The sequence below is a fragment of the Ipomoea nil genome, unplaced genomic scaffold (genome assembly GCF_001879475.1).
Source record: "Ipomoea nil cultivar Tokyo-kokei standard unplaced genomic scaffold, Asagao_1.1 scaffold1956, whole genome shotgun sequence".
Classification (NCBI taxonomy): domain Eukaryota; kingdom Viridiplantae; phylum Streptophyta; class Magnoliopsida; order Solanales; family Convolvulaceae; genus Ipomoea; species Ipomoea nil.
This window is the reverse complement of record NW_017618384.1, coordinates 81,445-105,914: the sequence shown is the minus strand read 5'-3', so window position 1 is coordinate 105,914 and position 24,470 is coordinate 81,445. Positions and strand designations below refer to the sequence as shown.

The 24,470-nt window shown below is 40.5% G+C and overlaps 1 protein-coding gene across 1 annotated transcript; it reads right to left on the bottom strand.

Moving 5' to 3' along the window:
* Positions 1 to 1,694: 1,694 nt before the first annotated feature.
* On the bottom strand, positions 1,695 to 2,383 carry LOC109146973. Its single transcript, XM_019294623.1, has 2 exons — positions 2,060 to 2,383; positions 1,695 to 2,003 (listed from the first exon to the last, which is right to left on the bottom strand). Exons 1-2 carry the CDS (start codon positions 2,381 to 2,383, stop codon positions 1,695 to 1,697), a joined length of 633 nt encoding a protein of 210 aa, XP_019150168.1.
* Positions 2,384 to 24,470: the final 22,087 nt, after the last annotated feature.

Sequence of the window (24,470 nt, the reverse complement as noted above, 5' to 3'; positions counted from 1 at the left end):
CATTACTTGATATTTTCATGGATTTTGTGTTTGGTTTAGCCTTAAGCTCTAGGCGGAAAGATTTTGTGCTTATTGACAATTCAAACAAGATGCATAAATTTAATATGTCTCATTTTGTTGAATTATTACCATCCAGAATGTTTAAATTCCCTGATGTCTCATTAGACTTAATTGCCTTACTTGTTGATTGTAGGATGATGATTGGAGCGACTCATGTCAAGCATCCCAAGAAAAAGTTCCATGAGCGTGATAAAACAGAAAGTGAGCTTGCTACTTTGTCTTTCACTGAAGATTTGGATTCGAGGACGAATCCTTTTCAAGAATGGGAGAATAATAGGAACCAGTACACATGGAATCCAGAAAGGGTAAATAGTGGGCTCATCACAAGGCCCATAACGACGACCTTAAAACATCATTGGTGGAAGAAACAACAAAGACCAATAATAAGTCCATTCGATAGAGGAAAATATTATAGTGGCCAATTTCAAGTGATATCATGGATCGAAGACAATGCTTACAAGATTCGAGGTCGAATCATTTTCAAGAAGGGGAGGATGATGCGGCCCAACATATGAAGATCCATTAAGAATACTAATTGGGCCAATCACAAGGCCCAAGTCCAAACAATTAAGGCAACTCTTCATTGGTGATGTTCAAAGATGGTGGAAATCCAAGTCAAGCCCATTTGCAAAATATGAAGAATAACTCAAGGCTTTTTTATAATTGTTTAAGTGCTGATTTTGGTGATTAAATTAGGCCCAAATCAGCCCTATTATTTTTGGTCATCATTAATTTAAATTGTTTGGCATAAAAGAGAAAACACTAGTTGTATTTAGAAAGGATTCCTTAAATCCTATTCTAAATAAAACTCTATTTACTTGTTTTCTAGATTAGGTTTAGGACTCTTTTTCCCATTGTATTTAGATTACAATGCTGCCCTATACCTATAAATAGGGCACATCCATATCAGTTTTAGAGAGGCTTTAATTCAATAAAATTCTTAAGTTTTTCTTTACACTTGTGTAAGAAACCTTATAGCTAATTGTGGACTCAATTAGTGGCTAGTCGTGGACTCGACTAGCAAATTGATTCGTGGACTCGAATCAATCTTACTTTCTTCAACCTTAGATTTAGGTTCGTGGACTCGTTCTTGAATCGAAGGAAACTAGATCCGACTCTAGTTGATTGAAGATTGCAACATCAAGGTACTTGAAGCTACATGTGATTCTTCCAAGTCTTTGAGGATTCGAGACAAAGGGTTTCTCGTGAGGTTTAAGGTATTTCGATCCATCTCTATCTTTACATTGAGAGCAATTCTTGGGACAATACTCATCTTATTTGAATCTTGGACTAGATTCATATCAACCGCCTCCACCCGCATGTCTTTAACCCAACTCAAGGCCTCACGCACTCCCAGTGCCTCCGCCGATTGAGCATCCCGCGCCACTCCCCGTTTTGTCACCACGGCTGCCTTGAATGCCCCATCATGATCCCGAAGCACCCACCCAAACCCCGCAGCACAGCTACCACCATCAAAAGCGGCATCCACATTCAATTTCAGCCTCCCCACACTCGGTTTCTGCCATTGTCGCACATCAGCCGCCATTCCGCCTTCCCTACCATCCGCACGCCCTTGTGCATGTACTCTACTCCATCCATCCCAAAAGCTTTGAGCTAAAATTATCACTTTCTCCTCAGTCCTCAGTCACGGCCTCTCCTCTCCACACAGCACCATTACGGCACTGCCATAAGCTCCAACAAACAATCAACGCAAACCCCAGTCTATCCGCATCCATGACCGAGAACATATACTGGAACGCTGTTTGTATTGACTGCCTCACATCACCTGCGAACTCCACCCTCACCTTCGCCCAACACCTCTGCGCCACCCTACACGTAAAGAAGACATGCACACTGGTCTCCTCCTCCTCATCACATAGAGGGCAGATCCGAGAACACTCTACCCATCTGTTACGTAGAGCTTCCGCGTTGGCAAGCAACCGCTACAAAGCTGCCAGACAAAGCTCTTAACCTTAGGAGGCACCCGCATATCCCACACCTTCGTCCACCCCATCCACCCATCTCCCTCATATTCCCCAACCAATTCCCTATAACAACTCCTCACCGTGAAACGCCCCCTCTTCTCCGCCATCCAATATAGCGAGTCTCGTCTCTCTTGCGTAGACAAAGGAATGGTTAGCACCAATCTCGCATCTCTCTCACTCAACACATCACGTACCACCGCCCCATCCCACTCCCTCCTCCTTGTCTGCATCAGGCCACAAACCCTCGCCTCCGCCAATTGTGGAGGCAACTCCGTCAACACCTTTCGATTACCCGCATCCGGCAACCAATCGCCCCCCAATACGTATACTCCTCCCATCCCCAACACGCCAACAACATCCCCTCCTTAAAGCCTCTTGATTTTGCCATATACTTCGCCAAACGAAAGATGGTCCGCTGCCCAATCCAGCTTCCAGAAAGCTCGTGGCCGAATAGTACTTGGCTTTCATAATCCGAGCCACTAACGAATCTGGAAACTGGATTAGCCGCCAACCCTGTTTGCTAAACATGGCTAAGTTAAATTTGCGTACACGCCGCATCCCCAAACCGCCCAACCTCTTTGGTACGCACACCTTATCCCACCACATCCATCTAATCCCTCCTCTCCCACTCGTACCACCAGCCCATAAGTACCTGTTCATCGTAGTCTCTATCTCGCGACAAAGCTCTACAGAGAGCATGAACACATTCATGGTATAATTTGGTAAAGATTGTAGCACAGTATTAAAATGACATCCCTCCCGGCTCGCGAAAGGAAGCGGTTATTCCACCCATTTATGCGTGCGATTACTCAGTCTCGAACAAATCCCAACACCTCTCTTTTGCTCCTCCCCACCTGTAACACCCCGAAATTTTTAAAAATTTTTAATCTTATAAAATGAAAGCAATTCTATTAATCAATCCCAAACAGAGCATTCTAAACATAAGGGTCTGGGGTGTTATGCCACATCTGAGCTGGAAAACTCAGATGCACAGGCTACATTAACTAATTATCCTTAAATTACATCATCAAGGCACGCAAGCCGAAAGGAAAGACTAACTATCTAAGCCGAGGTCCTCTAGCGCGCTCCGGTAGCTAATCATCTGTGCATGAAAGCCAAATATATCTGTTCAGCGAATAATGCTGGTAACCCACTCCAACGCGTTAAAATACAATATAGGTATATATATAAATATAGGAATAGGAAAACCATTTTGAAGCAGGAAGAGATATACTTAGGAGACTCTAGCTTTAAAACCAAGAATAGACTCGACAAATAGGGATAAGCACATTCAACAGTTATAAACAAGCATATAAAGACATTATCATGTATCCTAAGGTCACAGGTTAATTTAATATCATTTATATCATCTTTCAATCAATATCTTTATCACATAAGCACACTTTGGTGGCGCCAGAGGACCAATCGCATGCCCATACATGAGGGTTAGCGCATATAGCGCTAACACGGCCCCGCAGTACCCTGCCTCATACCGCATCATGAAGGGATTGACCGAAGCCAACCGATGAACCGTAGCTCATTAGACCGTTGACGAGCTCAACGGCGGACCACAGCCCTACACACTGTTGACGAGCAAAACCGGTGGACTGTGACCCTCTTTGTGGACTTCGGCCCTATACACCGTTGACGAGCTCAATCGGTGGACCGCAGCCCCTGTAAGACCGCTGACGAGCTCAACGGCGGACCACGGCCCTACACACCGTTGACGAGCTCAATCGGTGAACCGTGGCCCTCTTTGTGGACTACAGCCCTACACACCGTTGACGAGCTCAATCGGTGGACTGCAGCCCATGTAGGCCAATTTGACCGCAGCCAATAAAGGCGGAATCTCATTAAATCCCAAAACGTAATACAAGAGTACGGGGTGCTATGCCACACCTGAGCCAGAGAACTCAGATGCACAGGCTAACTAACTAATATCCTTGATAATGTAAATGCATAAGCATGGCACGCAGGCCGAAAGGGAAACTATCTACTTCTACGCTCCAATTTCTAGCGCGCTCCAGTGACTTATTCTTCTATGCCTGAAAGCCAAATATATCTGTTCAGCGAGAGATGCTGGTAACCCACTCCAACGCGTTGAAATACAATACATATAGATATATATAGATATACGAAAACCATTTTGAGCATGAAGGTATATCCTACGAACTCTAGCTTTTAAACCCGGGAATGACTCGACAGATAAGGCTAGACACAAGTAACAGTTATAACAAGCGTATACAATCCACAACAGGCAAGACAGATAAGGCTGAGCACAATTAATAATCATAACCCAACACAAATAATCCCCAGCATAAAGCCCAAAGTCACATCCCCCAAGATACTCATAATCCCAACTCATCCATATCTCATCACATAGCACACTTTGTTGGCGCCACAGGACCAATCGCATGCCCATACATGAGGTCAACGCATATAGCTCTGACACGGCCCCGCAGCACCTTGCCCCGTATCGCAACACGGAGGGGTCGATCGCAACCGACCGATGAACCGCAGCTCATCATAGTTTGATCGCAACCAAACAGTGGACCGCAGCCCAAGAGTATGTCATCTGACCGCAGCCAGGACAGTATGAACCGCAGCTCATGTAGAAACGTTCGATCGCAACCAAACGGTGGACCGTAGCCCAAGAGTGTAAATCTGACCGCAGCCAGCTTCTGAACCGCAGCTCAGGAATAACCAATCCGATCGCAACTGAATTGGGGTATCTTGCACATATAACATATAGCAAGCACATGCAACCTACATTAACACATTGGGAAGGGGGAGAAAACGGATAACAAAATCTATGCGTGATCCTTCACATACTAAGAATGGTCTTAAGGGGTTCATACTTCTTCCACCTAGGTCAACGGGATACCAATTCAACTAGCATGCAATATATAAGACTCATAAACCTACGAACGGTACCCGAAACATCAAACTAGACACGGCACGATGAACGGAGTCCGTTGGGACACCACGGGGATCGGGGAAACATCAAACGGGGAAGCCGGGGTCCCGAATGGGGGAGAATTCCAGCGGGTAGCCGGTGGGTGGGGGCCACCCGCCGGTAAACACTGTTCCGGGCAGCGGGTCGCTAGCGGGCAGCTGCCCGCCCGCCGGCTGCCCGCTGCCGGAGACGCCCCTTCTGGCCGCGGGTTGGTGGCAGGTCCCCTACCCCCCACTGACTCTTTATACACAAAACGCCCCGGGAACCATTCTGGAACCCGAAACCATGCTTAGACACTTTACAACGCAATTAACGATCAACACGTAGACAATTAACGGATCAAATACGAGAAACGTACGGCACATAACCTATCATGCTTTTCTAAACATAATTGTCACCCAAACATGCGATTTCCCCACCCGATATACCAAGAATAAAATCATAAGATTCAACCTAGGGTTCTAATCACTTTTATACCAACAAGAATACGATTCGTCTTCTAATTACAAGATTCGGTAAGAATATCACATAAGCATCGAGAACATCACACAAGTATCAAGAACACCAACAAGAACATCAACCTAGGGTTCTAATTACTTTTACATCAACAAGGATACGGTTCGTCTTCTAATTACAAGATTCGGTACAAATAACACATAAGCATCAAGAACGCCATACAATTATCAAGAGCAACATATAATCATCAAGAACTCCACATAATCGTTAAGAACACCATAATTATCAAGAATCTCCCGATATCAAGATCACCCATGGAATTATCCCATCAATCATCAATAATAACATCACAAATCATCAATACACAATAATATGGGGAAATCCTACGGGGGAAATCATAGCTATGAAAATAGGTTTTGTTGAGACATGGGTTACCTCTTAGCCTTAATTAATTCCTTGGCTATGAAGGGTCTTTCTTTAAGCTTTCTTGCTTTCTTGATTTCTTCTAAGGGGATTCTTGGAGCTCTTTTGGGGTGGTGGGGCGTTATTCTTGTGGGAGTTCTAGGTGCCTTCTAGGTTCCCTATTTATATATCTAAGGGTCTTATTTAGGGTCTAATTCTTTTAGGACTAGGGGTTGGGTTTAGGGATGAGGGCCCATGGACTATGGTAGGCCTTTTTCCCTAATTAATTATTATAATTTATTCTTTCTCTTGGGCTATGGGTTAATTAATTAATTGGTTTTAGGGGCCGTAACACGGGGTGTTACACTCTCCCCCCCTTAACGGGAAGCTTCGTCCCCGAAGCTTGGTCCTTGCCGAGTGACTTTTTCTTAGTTACCTGGTGTGAAAAGTTCGGGGTAGCGTTCCCTCATTGTGTCTTTGAGCTCCCACGTTGCTTCCTCGGTCCCATGGTTGGTCCAGAGGACTTTCACCATTTCTATGGCTCGGCGACGGGTGTTTCTTGTCTTGGTGTCCAGGATCCTCACGGGTCTTTCTTCGTATACTAGTGACTCGTCGAGGTTTACGACCTCGGGTTGAAGCACGTGACTTGGGTCGTGTATGTATTTCTTTAGCTGGGATATGTGGAATACGTTGTGTACTCGTTCTAGTTCAACGGGTAGGGCGAGGCGATAGGCTAGGTTCCCAACTTTTTCTATGATTTCATAGGGGCCGATAAATCGAGGGCTGAGCTTTCCTTTCCTTCCGAATCTCATCACCCCCCGTGTGGGCGAGATTCTCAACCAGACCTTGTCCCCGGTGTTGAACTCGGCTTGTTTCCTCTTTAGGTCGGCATAGGACTTCTGGCGGTCCTGGGCAGTCTTCATCCTTTCCCGGATGTACTTGACCTTAGTGATTGTATCTTGTAGGTGTTGGGGCCCTAGTGTTATTGGGTCGACCATGTCTTCCCAACATAAGGGGGTTCTGCATTTTTGTCCGTATAGAGCTTCGTAGGGTGCCATACGAATGCTCGTGTGGTAGCTGTTGTTGTATGAGAATTCAATCAGGTCTAGGTGTTCCTCCCATGTCCCTTGAAAGTCTAACACGCAGGCTCTTAGCATGTCTTCGAGAGTCTGAATGGTCCTTTCGGTTTGGCCGTCCGTGGTGGGGTGGAAAGCAGTGCTTAGTTTTAGTTGTGTCCCCAAGGCTAATTGTAGTGATTTCCAGAATTGTGAGAGGAACCTGGAGTCTCTATCGGATACGATGTTTCGGGGAACTCCGTGATACTTCACTACTTGGCTCAAGTAGGCTTGGGCTAGTTGTGTCATTGTCCACGTTTCCTTCATGGCGATGAATCGCGCCGTTTTGGTTAGTCGGTCCACTATGACCCAAATCTTATCTTTGCCAGTCTTCGTTGGGGGTAGTCCTCCGACGAAATCCATGGATATGGAATCCCACTTTCCTTGTGGTACCTCAAGGGGTTGTACGAGTCCCTTGGGTTTGCACCGTTCGGCCTTCACCCTTTGGCAATTCAGACACTTGGCCACGAAATCCGCGATTTCCTTTTTCATGTTGGGCCACCAAAACAACCTTTTTACATCTTGGTATAGCTTGTCACCCCCTGGGTGAACTGAGTATGGGGAGTTGTGTCCTTCCTCCAAGATTTGTTGTTTCAAATGGGGGTGCGTTGAGGGCACGCACCACCTACCTTGGTAACGGAGACTGCCGTCTTCGTGTATTTTGAAGGGTCCTTCCTTCCCCTGGGTTAGGTCGAGGCGGATTTTATCTAGTTCCGGATCCTACTGTTGCCCTATTTTGATTTCCTCGAAGAGCGTAGGTATGACTCGTGTGTTGAACAAGTGGATGTCGGGGTGGTTTTGATCTTGCTTTATTATTTCCAAATTCAGTCTTTGGAAGTCCCTGTACAGTTGGTCCGGTAGGATCCAAGTGGTGTTGAGGGAGTGGTTAGCCTTCCTGCTTAGAGCATCCGCCACCACGTTAGCTTTTCCCTCATGGTACTGGATGTCCAGGTCGTAGTCCTTTATGAGTTCTAACCACCTCCGTTGCCTCATGTTTAGGTCTTTCTGGGTGAAGATGTATTTTAGGCTCTTATGGTCCGTGTAAATCTTGCATTGCACTCCATATAAGTAATGCCTCCAAATTTTTAGTGCGAACACGATGGCGGCTAGCTCGAGGTCGTGGGTGGGGTAGTTTTCTTCGTGGGTTTTGAGCTGTCTGGATGCGTAGGCTATTACTCGGCCCTTTTGCATTAGCACGCACCCCAACCCTTTCTTGGATGCGTCACTGAAAACCTCGAATCCTTCCTCCCCGGAGGGGATGGCGAGTACGGGTGCCGTGGTTAACTTATCCTTCAATTCTTGAAAGGCCGAGGTGCAGTCGTTGTCCCATCGGAAGGGGGTTTCCTTCTTCATGAGTTTGTTGAGGGGTTGGGCTATCCTGGTGAAGTCGGGTACAAACCTCCTGTAGTAGCCCGCCAAACCTAGAAAGCTTCGGACTTCGGTGAGTGAGCTCGGTGTGGTCCATTCTTTAACGGCACAGATTTTGGAGGGGTCCACCTTAATCCCTTCCTTGGCTATCACGTGACCCAGGAAGGCCACACTGTCTTTCCAGAATTCGCATTTAGAGAACTTGGCGTATAGTTGGTGCTCTCTTAGAGTTTGCAGGGTTATGCGGAGGTGTCTTTCATGTTCTTCTTTGTTTCGGGAGTAGACTAGGATGTCGTCAATGAATACAATGACGAAGTCATCCAAGTGAGGTCGGAATACTCGGTTCATGAGGTCCATGAATATGGCAGGCGCGTTGGTGAGTCCGAAGGGCATTACGGTGAATTCATAGTGACCGTAACGTGTCCGGAAAGCTATTTTCTGAATGTCCGGTTTGGCCACCTGTATTTGGTGATATCCGAATCTTAGATCAATCTTCGAAAATACCACTGCCCCTTTAAGTTGGTCGAACAAGTCGTCAATTCGGGGAAGGGGGTATCTATTCTTTATCGTGACTTGGTTAAGTTCCCTGTAGTCGATGCATAGGCGCATGCTCCCATCCTTCTTTTTAACAAACAACACTGGCGCCCCCCATGGGGAGGTGCTAGGACGGATGTAGCCCTTGTCTAGCAATTCCTGCAGTTGCATCTTCAGTTCCTTCATTTCTTTTGGTGCTAACCGGTAGGGAGGTTTAGAAATTGGGACAGCGCCCGGTACGAGATCTATGGTGAACTCGACTTCTCTGGCTGGGGGTGCCCTGGGGATTTCGTCTGGGAAGACGTCGGTGAATTTGTTTACCACTGGAATGGTTTGTGGTTCGGGGGTTTTGGTGCTGAGGTCCTCGACCGAACATAGGAAGGCCTCGCTTCCCTTGTTTAGGTATTTCTTCATTTTTACCATGTTCACCACTTTGATCCCGGCTTCCCGGTGGGTCCCATGATATGACACCCTCTTACCGTTTGGTCCTCGTAGGACCACTTTTTGTTCTCCGCATAGGATTTGTGCTTGGTATTTCCCTAGCCAATCCATGCCCAAAATTATCTGTACCCCATCCAGTTTGAATCGGATTAAGTTGCTGGGAAATCCCACCCCTTGTATGGCGATCGTTATATTTTCGTACATGCGGTCGCATTCTAGGATTTCGCCGGAGGCCACTTTGACCTGAAATCGGACCTTGGTGCTAGCGTTGAGGCCGAGTTGAGTGGCAAACTTGGTTGCTATAAACGAGTTGGTAGCCCCTGAGTCAAATAACACCGTGGCGGGCGAGGCGTGTACTAGGAAGGTTCCGGAGACTACGTTGCTATCTCCAATTTTGGCTTTGCTTAGAGTAAGGATTCTTCCTTGAGTGGTTGGCGCGGTGACTTGGCGGGTTGAGGCGGCCCTGGGGTTTTTAGGGCCGCGGGTGGGGTTTACGTGATTTCCTTCCGATTTCCTTTTGTACCCCAGGTGTGTTTCCCGGGGTTGGTTTGGCACTTGTTGTAGTTGGGACGCCTTGGTATAGGCCTCCCTGAGGGTTCCTGGTTCTTGTGTGGCCAGGGCTTTTTGATATTCGGGGTCCAGGCCTGTTATGAATCTTTCGATCCTGATCTTCTCGGTGGGTACTAGCTCGGGGATGAGGCGAGCCAGTCGGTGGAATTGTTGGTAGTATTCTGTGGTCGAGGTTGCACCTTGTTTTAGGTGGAGGAATTCTTCGTATATGGTGGCTCTTAGGTGGTGGGGATGGAATCGTTCCCGTAGTCGTGTCTTCAGGGATTCCCAGTTGAACCCATGGTCATGTTCACATGTGGGTCCCTCGTGGGCCCACCATGTATCGGCCTCGTGTTTGAAATAGAAGGAGGCTATTCTTACTTGATGGTCCTCGGGGCATTTGGTTGCCCTGAAGATCCTGTCGAAAGTCCTGATCCATTCCTCGAGGGTTGTGGGGTCTTCGTCCCCGGAGAGGGTGGGTGGTTGATGTGCCGAGACTTGGTGGTGGACTTCCAGGTTCTCGTCTGTTGGTAAGGGTTGAGGAATGGTGGTACTCAGTGCCTGGGCAATTTGGGCCAAGCGTTGTAGATTCTGTGTCAAGAATTCCTGAGTGGGGAGTTTCGGTGTTCCTGTCTGTCTCCTCTTTGGTGTCATCCTGGTGTTCATGAGTCGATGTTATTTTTGTATTCTGACCTGGATGTAATAAGTGAAAGGGGGGGGGGGGGGGGAATTTCTTTGATTCGGAGAGGAATCGGGTGTGGGGTTATGTGAAGGTTTCTCAGTCTCACCGCGTGTCCTAAGATTCCAGAATCCTATGTTCCTAAATACTTAGAGTTCGAGCCTAGTGTCCTAAAGTCCAGCCTTAAGAGTCTTATCCTAAGGTCAAACTTAGGCTCTGATACCTACTGTAACACCCCGAAATTTCAAGATATTTAAAACTTATAAAATAAAGGCGGAATCTCATTAAATCCCAAAACGTAATACAAGAGTACGGGGTGCTATGCCACACCTGAGCCAGAGAACTCAGATGCATAGGCTAACTAACTAATATCCTTGATAATGTAAATGCATAAGCATGGCACGCAGGCCGAAAGGGAAACTATCTACTTCTACGCTCCAATTTCTAGCGCGCTCCAGTGACTTATTCTTCTGTGCCTGAAAGCCAAATATATCTGTTCAGCGAGAGATGCTGGTAACCCACTCCAACGCGTTGAAATACAATACATATAGATATATATATATATATATATATATATATATATATATATATATATATATATATATATATATATATATATACGAAAACTATTTTGAGCATGAAGGTATATCCTACGAACTCTAGCTTTTAAACCCGGGAATGACTCGACAGATAAGGCTAGACACAAGTAACAGTTATAACAAGCGTATACAATCCACAACAGGCAAGACAGATAAGGCTGAGCACAATTAATAATCATAACCCAACACAAACAATCCCCAGCATAAATCCCATAGTCACATCCCCCAAGATACTCATAATCCCAACTCATCCATATCTCATCACATAGCACACTTTGTTGGCGCCACAGGACCAATCGCATGCCCATACATGAGGGTCAGCGCATATAGCTCTGACACGGCCCCGCAGCACCCTGCCCCGTATCGCAACACGGAGGGGTCGATCGCAACCAACCGATGAACCGCAGCTCATCATAGTTTGATCGCAACCAAACAGTGGACCGCAGCCCAAGAGTATGTCATCTGACCGCAGCCAGGAAAGTATGAACCGCAGCTCATGTAGAAACGTTTGATCGCAACCAAACGGTGGACCGTAGCCCAAGAGTGTAAATCTGACCGCAGCCAGCTTCTGAACCGCAGCTTAGGAATAACCAATCTGATCGCAACCGAATTGGGGTATCATGCACATATAACATATAGCAAGCACATGCAACCCACATTAACACATTGGGAAGGGGGAGAAAACGGATAACAAAATCTATGCGTGATCCTTCACATACTAAGAATGGTCTTAAGGGGTTCATACTTCTTCCACCTAGGTCAACGGGATACCAATTCAACTAGCATGCAATATATAAGACTCATAAACCTACGAACGGTACCCGAAACATCAAACTAGACACGGCACGATGAACGGAGTCCGTTGGGACACCACGGGGATCGGGGAAACATCAAACGGGGAAGCCGGGGTCCCGAATGGGAGAGAATTCCAGCGGGTAGCCGGTGGGTGGGGGCCACCCGCCGGTAAACACTGTTCCGGGCAGCGGGTCGCCGGCGGGCGGGCAGCTGCCCGCTGCCGGAAACGCCCCTTCTGGCCGCGGGTAGGTGGCGGGTCCCCTACCCCCCACTGACTCTTTATACAAAAAACGCCCCGGGAACCATTGTGGAACCCGAAACCATGCTTAGACACTTTACAACGCAATTAACGATCAACACGTAGACAATTAACGGATCAAATACGAGAAACGTACGGCACATAACCTATCATGCTTTTCTAAACATAATTGTCACCCAAATATACGATTTCCCCACCCGATATACCAAGAATAATATTATACGATTCAACCTAGGGTTCTAATCACTTTTAAACCAACAAGAATACGATTCGTCTTCTAATTACAAGATTCGGTAAGAATATCACATAAGCATCGAGAACATCACACAAGTATCAAGAACACCAACAAGAACATCAACCTAGGGTTCTAATTACTTTTACATCAACAAGGATACGGTTCGTCTTCTAATTACAAGATTCAGTACAAATAACACATAAGCATCAAGAACGCCATACAATTATCAAGAGCAACATATAATCATCAAGAACTCCACATAATCGTTAAGAACACCATAATTATCAAGAATCTCCCAATATCAAGATCACCCATGGAATTATCCCATCAATCATCAATAATAACATCACAAATCATCAATACACAATAATATGGGGAAATCCTACGGGGGAAATCATAGCTATGAAAATAGGTTTTGTTGAGACATGGGTTACCTCTTAGCCTTAATTAATTCCTTGGCTATGAAGGGTCTTTCTTTAAGCTTTCTTGCTTTCTTGATTTCTTCTAAGGGGATTCTTGGAGCTCTTTTGGGGTGGTGGGGCGTTATTCTTGTGGGAGTTCTAGGTGCCTTCTAGGTTCCCTATTTATATATCTAAGGGTCTTATTTAGGGTCTAATTCTTTTAGGACTAGGGGTTGGGTTTAGGGATGAGGGCCCATGGACTATGGTGGGCCTTTTTCCCTAATTAATTATTATAATTTATTCTTTCTATTGGGCTATGGGTTAATTAATTAATTGGTTTTAGGGGCCGTAACACGGGGTGTTACACGCGATCTTTTGGTCCCGCGATCTTTCGTGAAACCCGAAACCATGTTTAGACACTTTTAAACACAAACGACGACACCACGTAGTCAAATAATGGATCAAAACCAAGAATCATATTGAACATATCCTAACATGACTTCTAAACATAAATAACACCCGAACATGCAAAATCCCACCCAATTATATCAAGAATATCACAATACGAAATCCCCAATTTAACCAAGGGCTCTAATCATGTTCAAATCATCAAAATTATAATTTATCTTTAAAATCAAGAACATCAAGATTTATCAAAAACATTACACAATCATCAAGACCCTCTTATAATCATCAAGATTATCAAGATCAACACACAAAATCATCTCATCAATTATCAAGATCATATCATCATCATAAAAGATTTTATCAAGACTCAAGCAATAGAGAAGAAGCCAAAGAAGAAGATTATAGCAAAGAAAATAGGTTTTGTTGAGACATGAGTTACCTCTTAGCCTTAATCAGAATCCTTGGCTACTAAGATTTCATCCGATTGATCTCCCTAGGCTTGGTGGTGGGGGAATCTTCCGGGAGTATTTTCGTGTAATATAACTATGGGTGGTGTGGGTTCTAAATGCTTTCTAATCCTCTATTTATAGAATCAGGAATCCTAATCATAATATGAATAGTAAAGGCCTACTTTCTTTATTCCCAATATATAGGTCTAGGATTCCTAATTAGAATCTGTCTAGCAAAAGGTTTACTCTCTTTATTCCTAATAGGCTTAAAACTCTAGTTTAGGCAAGGGTCCACGATCCATGGTGGACCACATTAATTAATTAAAGGGAATTCTAACCAAATTTAGTCCTTTTTAATTATTATTAACGAAATTAAATAAATAAATAATTCGGGATTAAAGGCCGTAACACGGGGTGTTACACCCCCCCCCCTACAAGAAGCTTCATCCCCGAAGCTTAGAAAATATTTTGGGGTAAAGAGCCCGAATTAGTATAATGGTACATAAGGAATGTATTATACGGGAGATATACACATATGCACATATAAATTTACTGGGATTAAGCCTAACTATTGTGCTAGCAAAATGCACCAAATAACAAGGTTATAAATATGCAACTCATATTATGTTAATTTTACGGATGACTAATAATATAACATAGGCGGCATGCTCATTGCTTAATTATTTTATAATGTTTTAACATATAGGATCATAAGTTGCACTGAACATATAATTATTTATGTACCTAAATGAGAGGCAAATACTATGCTGGTGCAGATTCAGATAGCCACATAATTATTATAAAGCACGTATGCACATATATCAACACAAGCGAACCTCATTTACGATTGGATGCAAATATTTAATATGTAGTGTAGTATGTCGTGAGCCAAAATGCCATATATGTAGGATCTATGCCTAATCATTGTGCTAAGCAGACTATACCAAATACTCACAGTTACAAAATAACAAGCCTAATACGTATGATAATTAACTATTATGTTATATGCGGAACCTGCAAGTTGTCATGCCTATATGCATACAGTCGTAATCATGCTAAATATGCAATTTCTTAGGTCTATAGGTATAGAGTATGAGGGCATGTGAACCAATTTCGGGTCTTAAATAATAACTAGTCCTATGGAATCATAAAGCACATATACGTATTATTCAATATGTTAAATTAGTGCATGATTAACAATTTCACGTTCTCAACATCGTGGTATAACCAAACATTTGTCGTATAAATTCAGGAAGATCATAAATCATATAACAATTATTCAAATAGCGAAAATCAGATTTTGAGGAAAAGATTGTAAGTAATTAGGAGGAAGGTCCTTGTTTCTTATGGGGTAAATAAATTATGGGGAGACAATAGAATTAGGATCTTTATTTTGCATATCATGGATGATGGTGGGTGATCACATAACAAGTATTGGCACTTATATGCAGGTTGCTTGTAATTAATAATATTGTATATATGCATAGTGGAATGCCTTATAACATACAGTTTTGTCTATCATGCTTTCTATGAATGCGTGTAAGTGTGTGTTTTGACATAAATATGCGAGCTATGTGCATTACATATGAAAATATAAATTTCCACCTATAAATGGAAACATGCAATTTGCATACAAATATTCTTTTATTATTAAGAGTAAAATAGCATAGGTTCTCAAATACTAAAAGGTTTATCTTGAGAAATCTTGACAGAATTTGATCACACAAGTACTTAGGAAAATTAGTTTTATTTCGGTGGTAAGTAAATTTTAGGTAGGCATAAACCTTACCTCTAGAAGTCCCGAATACCTAAACAATTTAGAATTGAAGACCCCTGATTGCTAATTCCTAAATTAATTGGTGACCTGATGATGATGCTAAAGTTTTTAATTACTTAGGGAAGGTAGGGGTGGTAACAGCGAGGTCATGTGAGGGGGAAATGTAGAATTAGGGCTATCTCAGGATATATGTATATAAGAGTGATGTAATTTGTACGGAGTGATATTTCAGGGTTAGGACATGCCAAGTGCAAACTCATAGATGCATATAAGATTATCATAGCTAGGGTACATGTGTATGGTTTGGGGCTAAGGATATTATTGTATATAATATGACTGTAACAATTTATATGAATGCGTATGAATAAGGGATGATGTTCTATAGGCTCACAAGTTTATATATATATATATATATATATATATATATATATATATATATATATATATATATATATATATATATATATATATATATATATATATATATATATATATATATATATATATATATATATATATATATATATATATATATATATATATGGACGTACCGTATATGACGCAACCATGAAAGATTTAGGTTCAGGCAAGGTGATTAGGGTTAGGGTGTAATAATAATGAAAATAATAATAATAATAATAATAATAATAATAATAATAATAATAATAATAATAATAATAATAATAATAATAATAATAATAATAATAATAATAATAATAATTTGCGTGTATGTGTAGCATATAAATGTAATTGGAATTTACTACATACTTTAGGATGTGTGTGTGTGTGTGTGTATATATATATATATATATATATATATATATAATAGAAGTTTAGGGGAATATATTCAGAATAGTAGTGATATACCTATTTATGTATAAATGTTTGTTTAGGGGGTCCTTATCTTAGTGGTCACGGATTATGAACAAGGCATTGGATGCTTGCGGTCTATTATGCAACATGGACCAAAGTCTAGAGGGATAGTTTTAAAATAGTTTGGGGACGCAATATATTTTTCCAAGGATAAATTCTAGATGACCACTTGGTTTAGGTTCCTCGGATTTCTCCCGGTCTCACTCAGATTGCCTTTCGGGTCAAAACTTAACACGCAATGTACTCGTGGATTTAGATTTCTAGAAATAGAATTAGTCCCTATAATTTCTATGCAACTTATAAACAAATCAATTAGGAAGATAATTCGTCTTTCAGGTTCAAGCATTAGATTGTTATTTACATGTTAAACACATAAGAAGTATCAAGGAAGACACACAAATGCACAATGGATTAATAAAACGAGAAGTCAAGAAAACATACCGTACCAGTGGGCGCGAGGTGGGCAGTCGACCGCCTGTCAAGTCCCCACTGGAATGTGGCAGTGGGCACGTGGTGGGTGGTCGACCTCCTGCCAATGCCCCACTAGAACGTAACGGTGAAGAAGGAATCACTTTGGGAAAGTCCCGAGAATGCACAGATTATAGTTCAAACAATTCCATACTCATATGAACAATATAAGGGACTTAAATGCATAGAAAATCTTAAGAAATCACATTATTATGACACTAACAAGGAACACGGAAGACATTCAATGAGATATCATAAGGATTACACACCCCATTCTCCCCCTTCTTAACTAAAGCTACGCTCCCATAATTTTCCTCCATGCAAACTTATGTAAATACTTATCGAGCTATTAGTAAGTTAATTATCAAAGTAATTGGTCAATTATGATTTAGGAAAAGTGAGCTATTATATGCCGAATAAAATTACCAATTACAAGTTCCAAAATACTTTGTCAAATAACAGATATCCAAATAACGCACGTTTGATCAAATAGTTAAGCAACAATATGCAATTCCTGACTTGGTCTATAAACAAATCAATTAGGAACATAATCCAACTTTCATGTTCAAGAAAATAAACAAGTATGGTATTTAAACAAAATCGATAGTTTATCAAGTTTTAGTAGGTCAAAGTAAATTGTTAGTAATCAAAGAGTGATATGCAACAAGGCAGGTAATAGTATGCAAGGATGTCACAACTTTTAGGGCAAGCATAAGGAAGGAAGAACAAGTACATGAGAAAGAGCGATAAACTCACAATCTCACCGCGCGTCCTAAGTTCCTAAACACCTGAAGTTTAAGCTTAACGTTCTAAAGTTCAAGCCTAATGTCTTAAAGTCTTATCCTAAAGGCATTGTCTTAGGGTCAAACTTAGGCTCTAATACCATCTGTAACACCCCGAAATTTTTAAAACTTTTTAATCTTATAAAATGAAAGCAATTCTATTAATCAATCCCAAACAGAGCGTTCTAAACATAATGGTCTGGGGTGTTATGCCACATCTAAGCTGGAAAACTCAGATGCACAGGCTACATTAGCTAATTATCCTTAAATTACATCATCAAGGCATGCAGGCCGAAAGGAAAGACTAACTATCTAAGTCGAGGTCCTCTAGCGCGCTCCGGTAGCTAATCATCTGTGCCTGAAAGCCAAATATATCTGTTCAGCGAATAATGCTGGTAACCCACTCCAACGCGTTAAAATACAATATAGGTATATATATAAATATAGTTATAGGAAAACCATTTTGAAGCAGGAAGAGATATACCTAGGAGACTCTAGCTTTAAAACCAGGAATAGACTCGACAAATAGGGATAAGCACATTCAACAGTTATAAACAAGCATATAAAAACATTATCATGTATCCTAAGGTCACAGGTTAATTTCATATCATTTATATCGTCTTTCAATCAATATCTTTATCACATAAGCACCCTTTGGTGGCGCCACAGGACCAATCGCATGCCCATACATGAGGGTTAGCGCATATAGCGCTAACACGGCCCGGCAACACCTTGCCTCATACCGCAGCATGAAGGGATTGACCGTAGCCAACCGATGAACCGTAGCTCATTAGACCGTTGACGAGCTCAACAGCGGACCACAGCCCTACACACCGTTGACGAGCTCAATCGGTGGACTGTGACCCTCTTTGTGGACTGCGGCCCTACACACCGTTGACGAGCTCAATCGGTGGACTGCAGCCCATGTAGACCAATTTGACCGCAGCCAATATTGGGGAGTCTTGCACATATAACACGTAGTAAGCACATGCAATTCACATTTACACATTGGGAGAGGGGAGAAAACGTATAAAGAAACTTAAGCATGGTCATACACATGCTAAGGATAATCCTAAGGGGTTCATGCAGCATTCACCTAGGTCACGGGGCACCAATTCAACTAGCATACAATATCCAAGACTCTTTTATCCTACGAACGGTACCCGAAACATCAAACTAGACTTAGGCACGATAAGCGGAGTTCGACGGGACACCACGAGGGTCGGGGAACATTAAACGGGGAAGCCCATATCCCAAGGTGGGGAAAAAATCTAGCGGGTGGTCGGCGGGTGGAGGACCACCCGCCGGCGGCAAGCCTCCGGGCAGCGGGTGCCCGACGGGCAAGCGTTTGCCCGCCGGCTGCCCGCTGTCGGTGATGCTAATTTGGGTAGCGGGTAGGTGGCGGGTCCCCCTACCCCCCACTGACTCTTTTCCAATATTTTGGTCCCGCGATCTTTCGTGAAACCCGAAACCATGTTTAGACACTTTTAAACACAAACGACGACACCACGTAGTCAAATAATGGATCAAAACCAAGAATCATATTAAACATATCCTAACATGACTTCTAAACATAAATAACACCCGAACATGCGAAATCCCACCCAATTATATTAAGAATATTGAAAAAGCCCATGTATCTTGAAATCAATTTAACACTAAGGATTCTACTTGATTTTATGTTACGAGACAATTTCGCTGTTTAATTAAATCAATTTAATCAACGTATAAATAACGAAATTGAAAGCGTAAATAAAGTAAAGACACAGTAGAATTGTTACGCAGTTCGGAGCTCCTTCTCCTACGTCTGCGGGGCAACCCACGTCTGCCCAATCCACTAGATGTTCACCACAGAGTATTACAAGAGGTAACTACAAATGGCTCACAGCCTTTACCACTACAACTCTTCTAAAACACCTACTCAGGACTGAACCGTGCATGCCATAACCATCTTTGGTGTAGCACTTCAGCTGTCACAGGTACTGATTTGCAGTACAGATTTAAATCACAAATAATATAATCAATATTAAAGCAGTAATATAGGAAGCTTGCATATGAGATCAGAATTTCAGAATTGGCAACTTCCACTTTCATTTTCCCTTCCTTATATACTGTACGGAGCTTCCATTTCACCATGCCTTGATTATAGCTTTCACATGTGGCTTGAATTCTTCTCAACCACATCTTCTTTTAACTTGAGATCTTCAGACTTGCTCTTTGTCCAACTTCTTTAACAATAAATCTCCACCACACATTTTAGCTTGGTCCAAAATACTAATTACAATTCATGCTAATTAACATTACATATTAATAAAATAACTAATAAATTAGCCAATCTAATGTGTACTAATTTGTACACTTACAAATATCACAATACGAAATCCCCAATTTAACCTAGGGCTCTAATCATGTTCAAATCATCAAAATTATAATTTATCTTTAAAATCAAGAACATCAAGATTTATCAAAAACACTACACAATCATCAAGACCCTCTTATAATCATCAAGATTATCAACATCAACACACAAAATCATCTCATCAATTATCAAGATCATATCATCATCATAAAAGATTTTATCAAGACTCAAGCAATAGAGAAGAAGCCAAAGAAGAAGATTATAGCAAAGAAAATAGGTTTTGTTGAGACATGAGTTACCTCTTAGCCTTAATCAGAATCCTTGGCTACTAAGATTTCCATCCGATTGATCTCCCTAGGCTTGGTGGTGGGGAAATCTTCCGGGAGTATTTTCGTGTAATATAACTATGGGTGGTGTGGGTTCTAAATGCTTTCTAATCCTCTATTTATAGAATCAGGAATCCTAATCATAATATGAATAGTAAAGGCCTACTTTCTTTATTCCCAATATATAGGTCTAGGATTCCTAATTAGAATCTGTCTAGTAAAATGTTTACTCTCTTTATTCCTAATAGGCTTAAAACTCTAGTTTAGGCAAGGGTCCACGATCCATGATGGACCACATTAATTAATTAAAGGAAATTCTAACTAAATTAAGTCTTTTTTAATTATTATTAACGGAATTAATTAAATAAATAGTTCGGGATTAAAGACCGTAACACGAGATGTTACACCACCAGTGACGGCAACCCTAAATACCATCCCCTACCTACTACATCCCTCAGCCACTCCTAACACCCCACACACCATTAACTTTTTACTCTTTTTTTTTTCCTTAAAACGAATAATGTACAAATAGCCACCGAACTATATACAAAAATGCAATTGGGATATCTAACTTAAATATTGCAATTGTGTCAATGAAAATTGCAAAACCGGGCAATTAAACAAAAATTAACTTGTTATAAGGGTCTCCACTAACACAACGATTAACTACATTAAAAAGTTATGATTTTAAATTTATTTTAATAATTTTAAATAATATACGGAGTAAAATAATAATAATAATAAAAACCATTCATTTCCGGGACGTTATGCCATGGAACCGTGTTCACCATTCATGGTGAACACGGTTCCAACGGTGTTAGTACACCGTTATCTTTTTTTTTTTTTTTCTTAATTAATTGCGTGACTTTTCTTCTTTATTTTCACATTTTGCGGTTTCACTTTAATTTGAGGTGAACAAAGATTTCGGACATTCATAAATTATGAATTCATGCCTGCACATTCACTTTGGAACCATGCCTACACATTCCCGTCCGAAATTACAGACATTCATAAATTATGAATCCATGCCTGCACATTCACTTTGGAACCATGCCTACACATTCACTTTGGAACCATGAGATTATGAATTTTCTGTTATAAGATTATGAATTTTCTGTTATGAGATTATGAATTTTCAGTTGTGAGATTATGAATTTTCTGTTATGCGATTATGAATTTTCTGTTATGAGATTATGAATTTTCTGTTATGAGATTATGAATTTTCATTACATTCATAATTTCGGACATTCATAAATTATGAATTCATGCCTGCACATTCACTTTGGAACCATGCCTACATATTCCCGTCCGAAATCACGGACATTCATAAATTATGAATCCATGCCTGCACATTCACTTTGGAACCATGCCTACACATTCACTTTGGAACCATGAGATTATGAATTTTCTGTTATAAGATTATGAATTTTCTGTTATGAGATTATGAATTTTCAGTTGTGAGATTATGAATTTTCTGTTATGCGATTATGAATTTTCTGTTATGAGATTATGAATTTTCATAAAATTCATAATCTCATAACAGAAAATTCATAATTTGATCAAACGCGCGCCGTTAACTCCACATCCGCGAATTTTTATTTTTATTTTTTTGCCTAAAAACGACATCGTTTTGCCTTGTGTTCACCATTCTCGGTGAACACGATTCCATGGCATAATTTGCGTTCATTTCCTCTCTAGGCTCGAAAGAAATTAAATGAAGACCATCACTTTGTCTCCAAGGAGAGAGTTTTTATTTTGTAAAAAACTTTTTATTTAAATATTAATAATTTTAATAGTGGTAACTACCATTATGGATGAGCGTTTTGGTTTTTTTCGATTTTGAAAAAATGAAAATTATTCGATTTCAAATTTTAGTTTGAAAGAGTTCGATTTTGGCTCAAATTTGGTTCAGTTTGAGAATCTAGACATTTCTTAGTTCTCTTATGCACATGTTTTTATTTATTTTCACTAATAAGTACCCCATAATAATTTAAATTTCAAAAGGTAAGCAACAAGTCAACAATAAATATTTCAATTTCTCAATCTAAAATAACTCCAAACCAAACCGACCACTTCACCCGCATTTGGCGTCTGACAGCAACATTGCAAACTTGGCAACTCGTAAAGAAAAATTGAGAACAAAGACAATTGTGAAAATTTGGGTTAGGAAATTAGGAATTTAGTATATATATAAAATTTAAATTGAATCGAAAAATTGATAAGTATACACACACACACACACACACTTAATCTGTCAAATCAAGAAGACCTATTTCAACTAAGAGTTAAACTTGTAACCTTATAATTACTAAATCAATGACAATTTGGCTGGGGTATTTCCAAAAGGAAATCACTTTTTACTTGTTATTAGTTCAAGTGTTTTTCTTTTGAGTTTTATTTTTGAGTTGGATAACTTAATTTAATGTTCAGCGGCCAATAACGTCATTTAAACATATTTATTGACGGAGAATAAAAAATGATCATGTCAAATAATGCTAGGATCAACAAAAATATTTTTAAAAAGGACTAAATATGGAATTATATATATAAATCTAGGACCAAGAAAGAAAAATGACTTAACACTTATTATTAAATAGACCAAAATATTTTTGTATTTAACACTATTTAAACAATTTTGTTGATAGAACATAAAAAATTATCATCTGCAATAATACTTGCAAAAAAGATATATGCCATGTTTAGTAAAATAGTTAGCCTATCAGTCAATTTTGTCTTATTTGACCACTATTAATTGTTTGACTTGGTTAAAAAAAATCAATATAAGTGTTTGGTTGATTAGTTTTTTGTAACTTCAAAATGCTAAAATTTAAAAAATTGCTCAAAACAATTTTTCAATTAGTTTTTTGAGAAAAGAAATGAGTTACTACCTCCAATGGTCCTCCGAGTATTATGGGTTTACCAGCTGTAGTCATCCAAGTTTTAAATGACCTCCAATAGTCTTCTATGTTTTAAAAAATAACCACGTGTGGTCCTAATTCTTAAAAAAAACCTGAGTTTAAAATGACCACAAGACGTCCTAAAAGGACCACAAGTGATTTTTTTTAAAAACATGGATGACCATTGGAGGTCATTCAAAACTCGGATGACCACAATTGGTAAACCCCTAATACTCAGAGGACCATTGAATGTATTAACTCAAAATGAAATTATACTAAACAGCTATCAACAAACAACTAATTTACCAAACACCTTTCTACAATCAGCTAATGTTATTACCAAACAAGGCTATATATATATATATATATATATATATATATATATATATATATATTCCCGTGCGGTTGTGCGGTTGGATGCACTCACGCACCTTAATCATTTACATGGCGTATCTAAAATACACAAATCACCACGCACCTTAAGTCCACAAGCAAATCACCTTAAGAACACAAATCACTCACCTTAAGTACAAAACCCAAGCACAATAAGCACAGAACAAAGCACTTTGAGCACAAAAACTCACACACTTAAGATTTTAAAATATCTCACATTAAGCACAAACTCACGCACATTAAGTACAAAATCCACGCACATTAAGCACAACCTCACGCACATTAAGCACAAAACCCACGCACTTTAAGTATTAACTCAAAGACTTAAGTTTCAACAACTACTGACATTAATCATTAACCTCACACACATTAAGCACAAACCCTACGCACATTAAGCACAAACTCCACTCACATTAAGAACAAATCTCACGCACCTTAAGCACAAAAGCCCACACTTTAAGTTTTAACAACTACTCACATTAAACATAACCCCACGCACATTAAGCACATAACTCACGCACCTTACGCACAAGACTCACGCATCTTATATACAAAACTCACGCACATTAATCACAGTACTGCTCACCTTAATTTTGACCTAAATGCAAAAATTACAAAATTATCACCGCATTTTTTAAAAAAAATTTAGTAATCCTGAACGCTAATTTAAGCGAGATGGATGGCCCAGATTAAACTGCACAACCGCACCTAGGCACCCTAACTGCACCAGAACCTAATTCTATATATATATATATATATATATATATATATATATATATATATATATATATATATATATATATATATATATATATATATATATATATATTCGCAGAGGAGCAAAGAAGATATTTTTTAAAAAATTATTAAATTAATAAAGACTTGTCCAATTGTATGCTCTGAA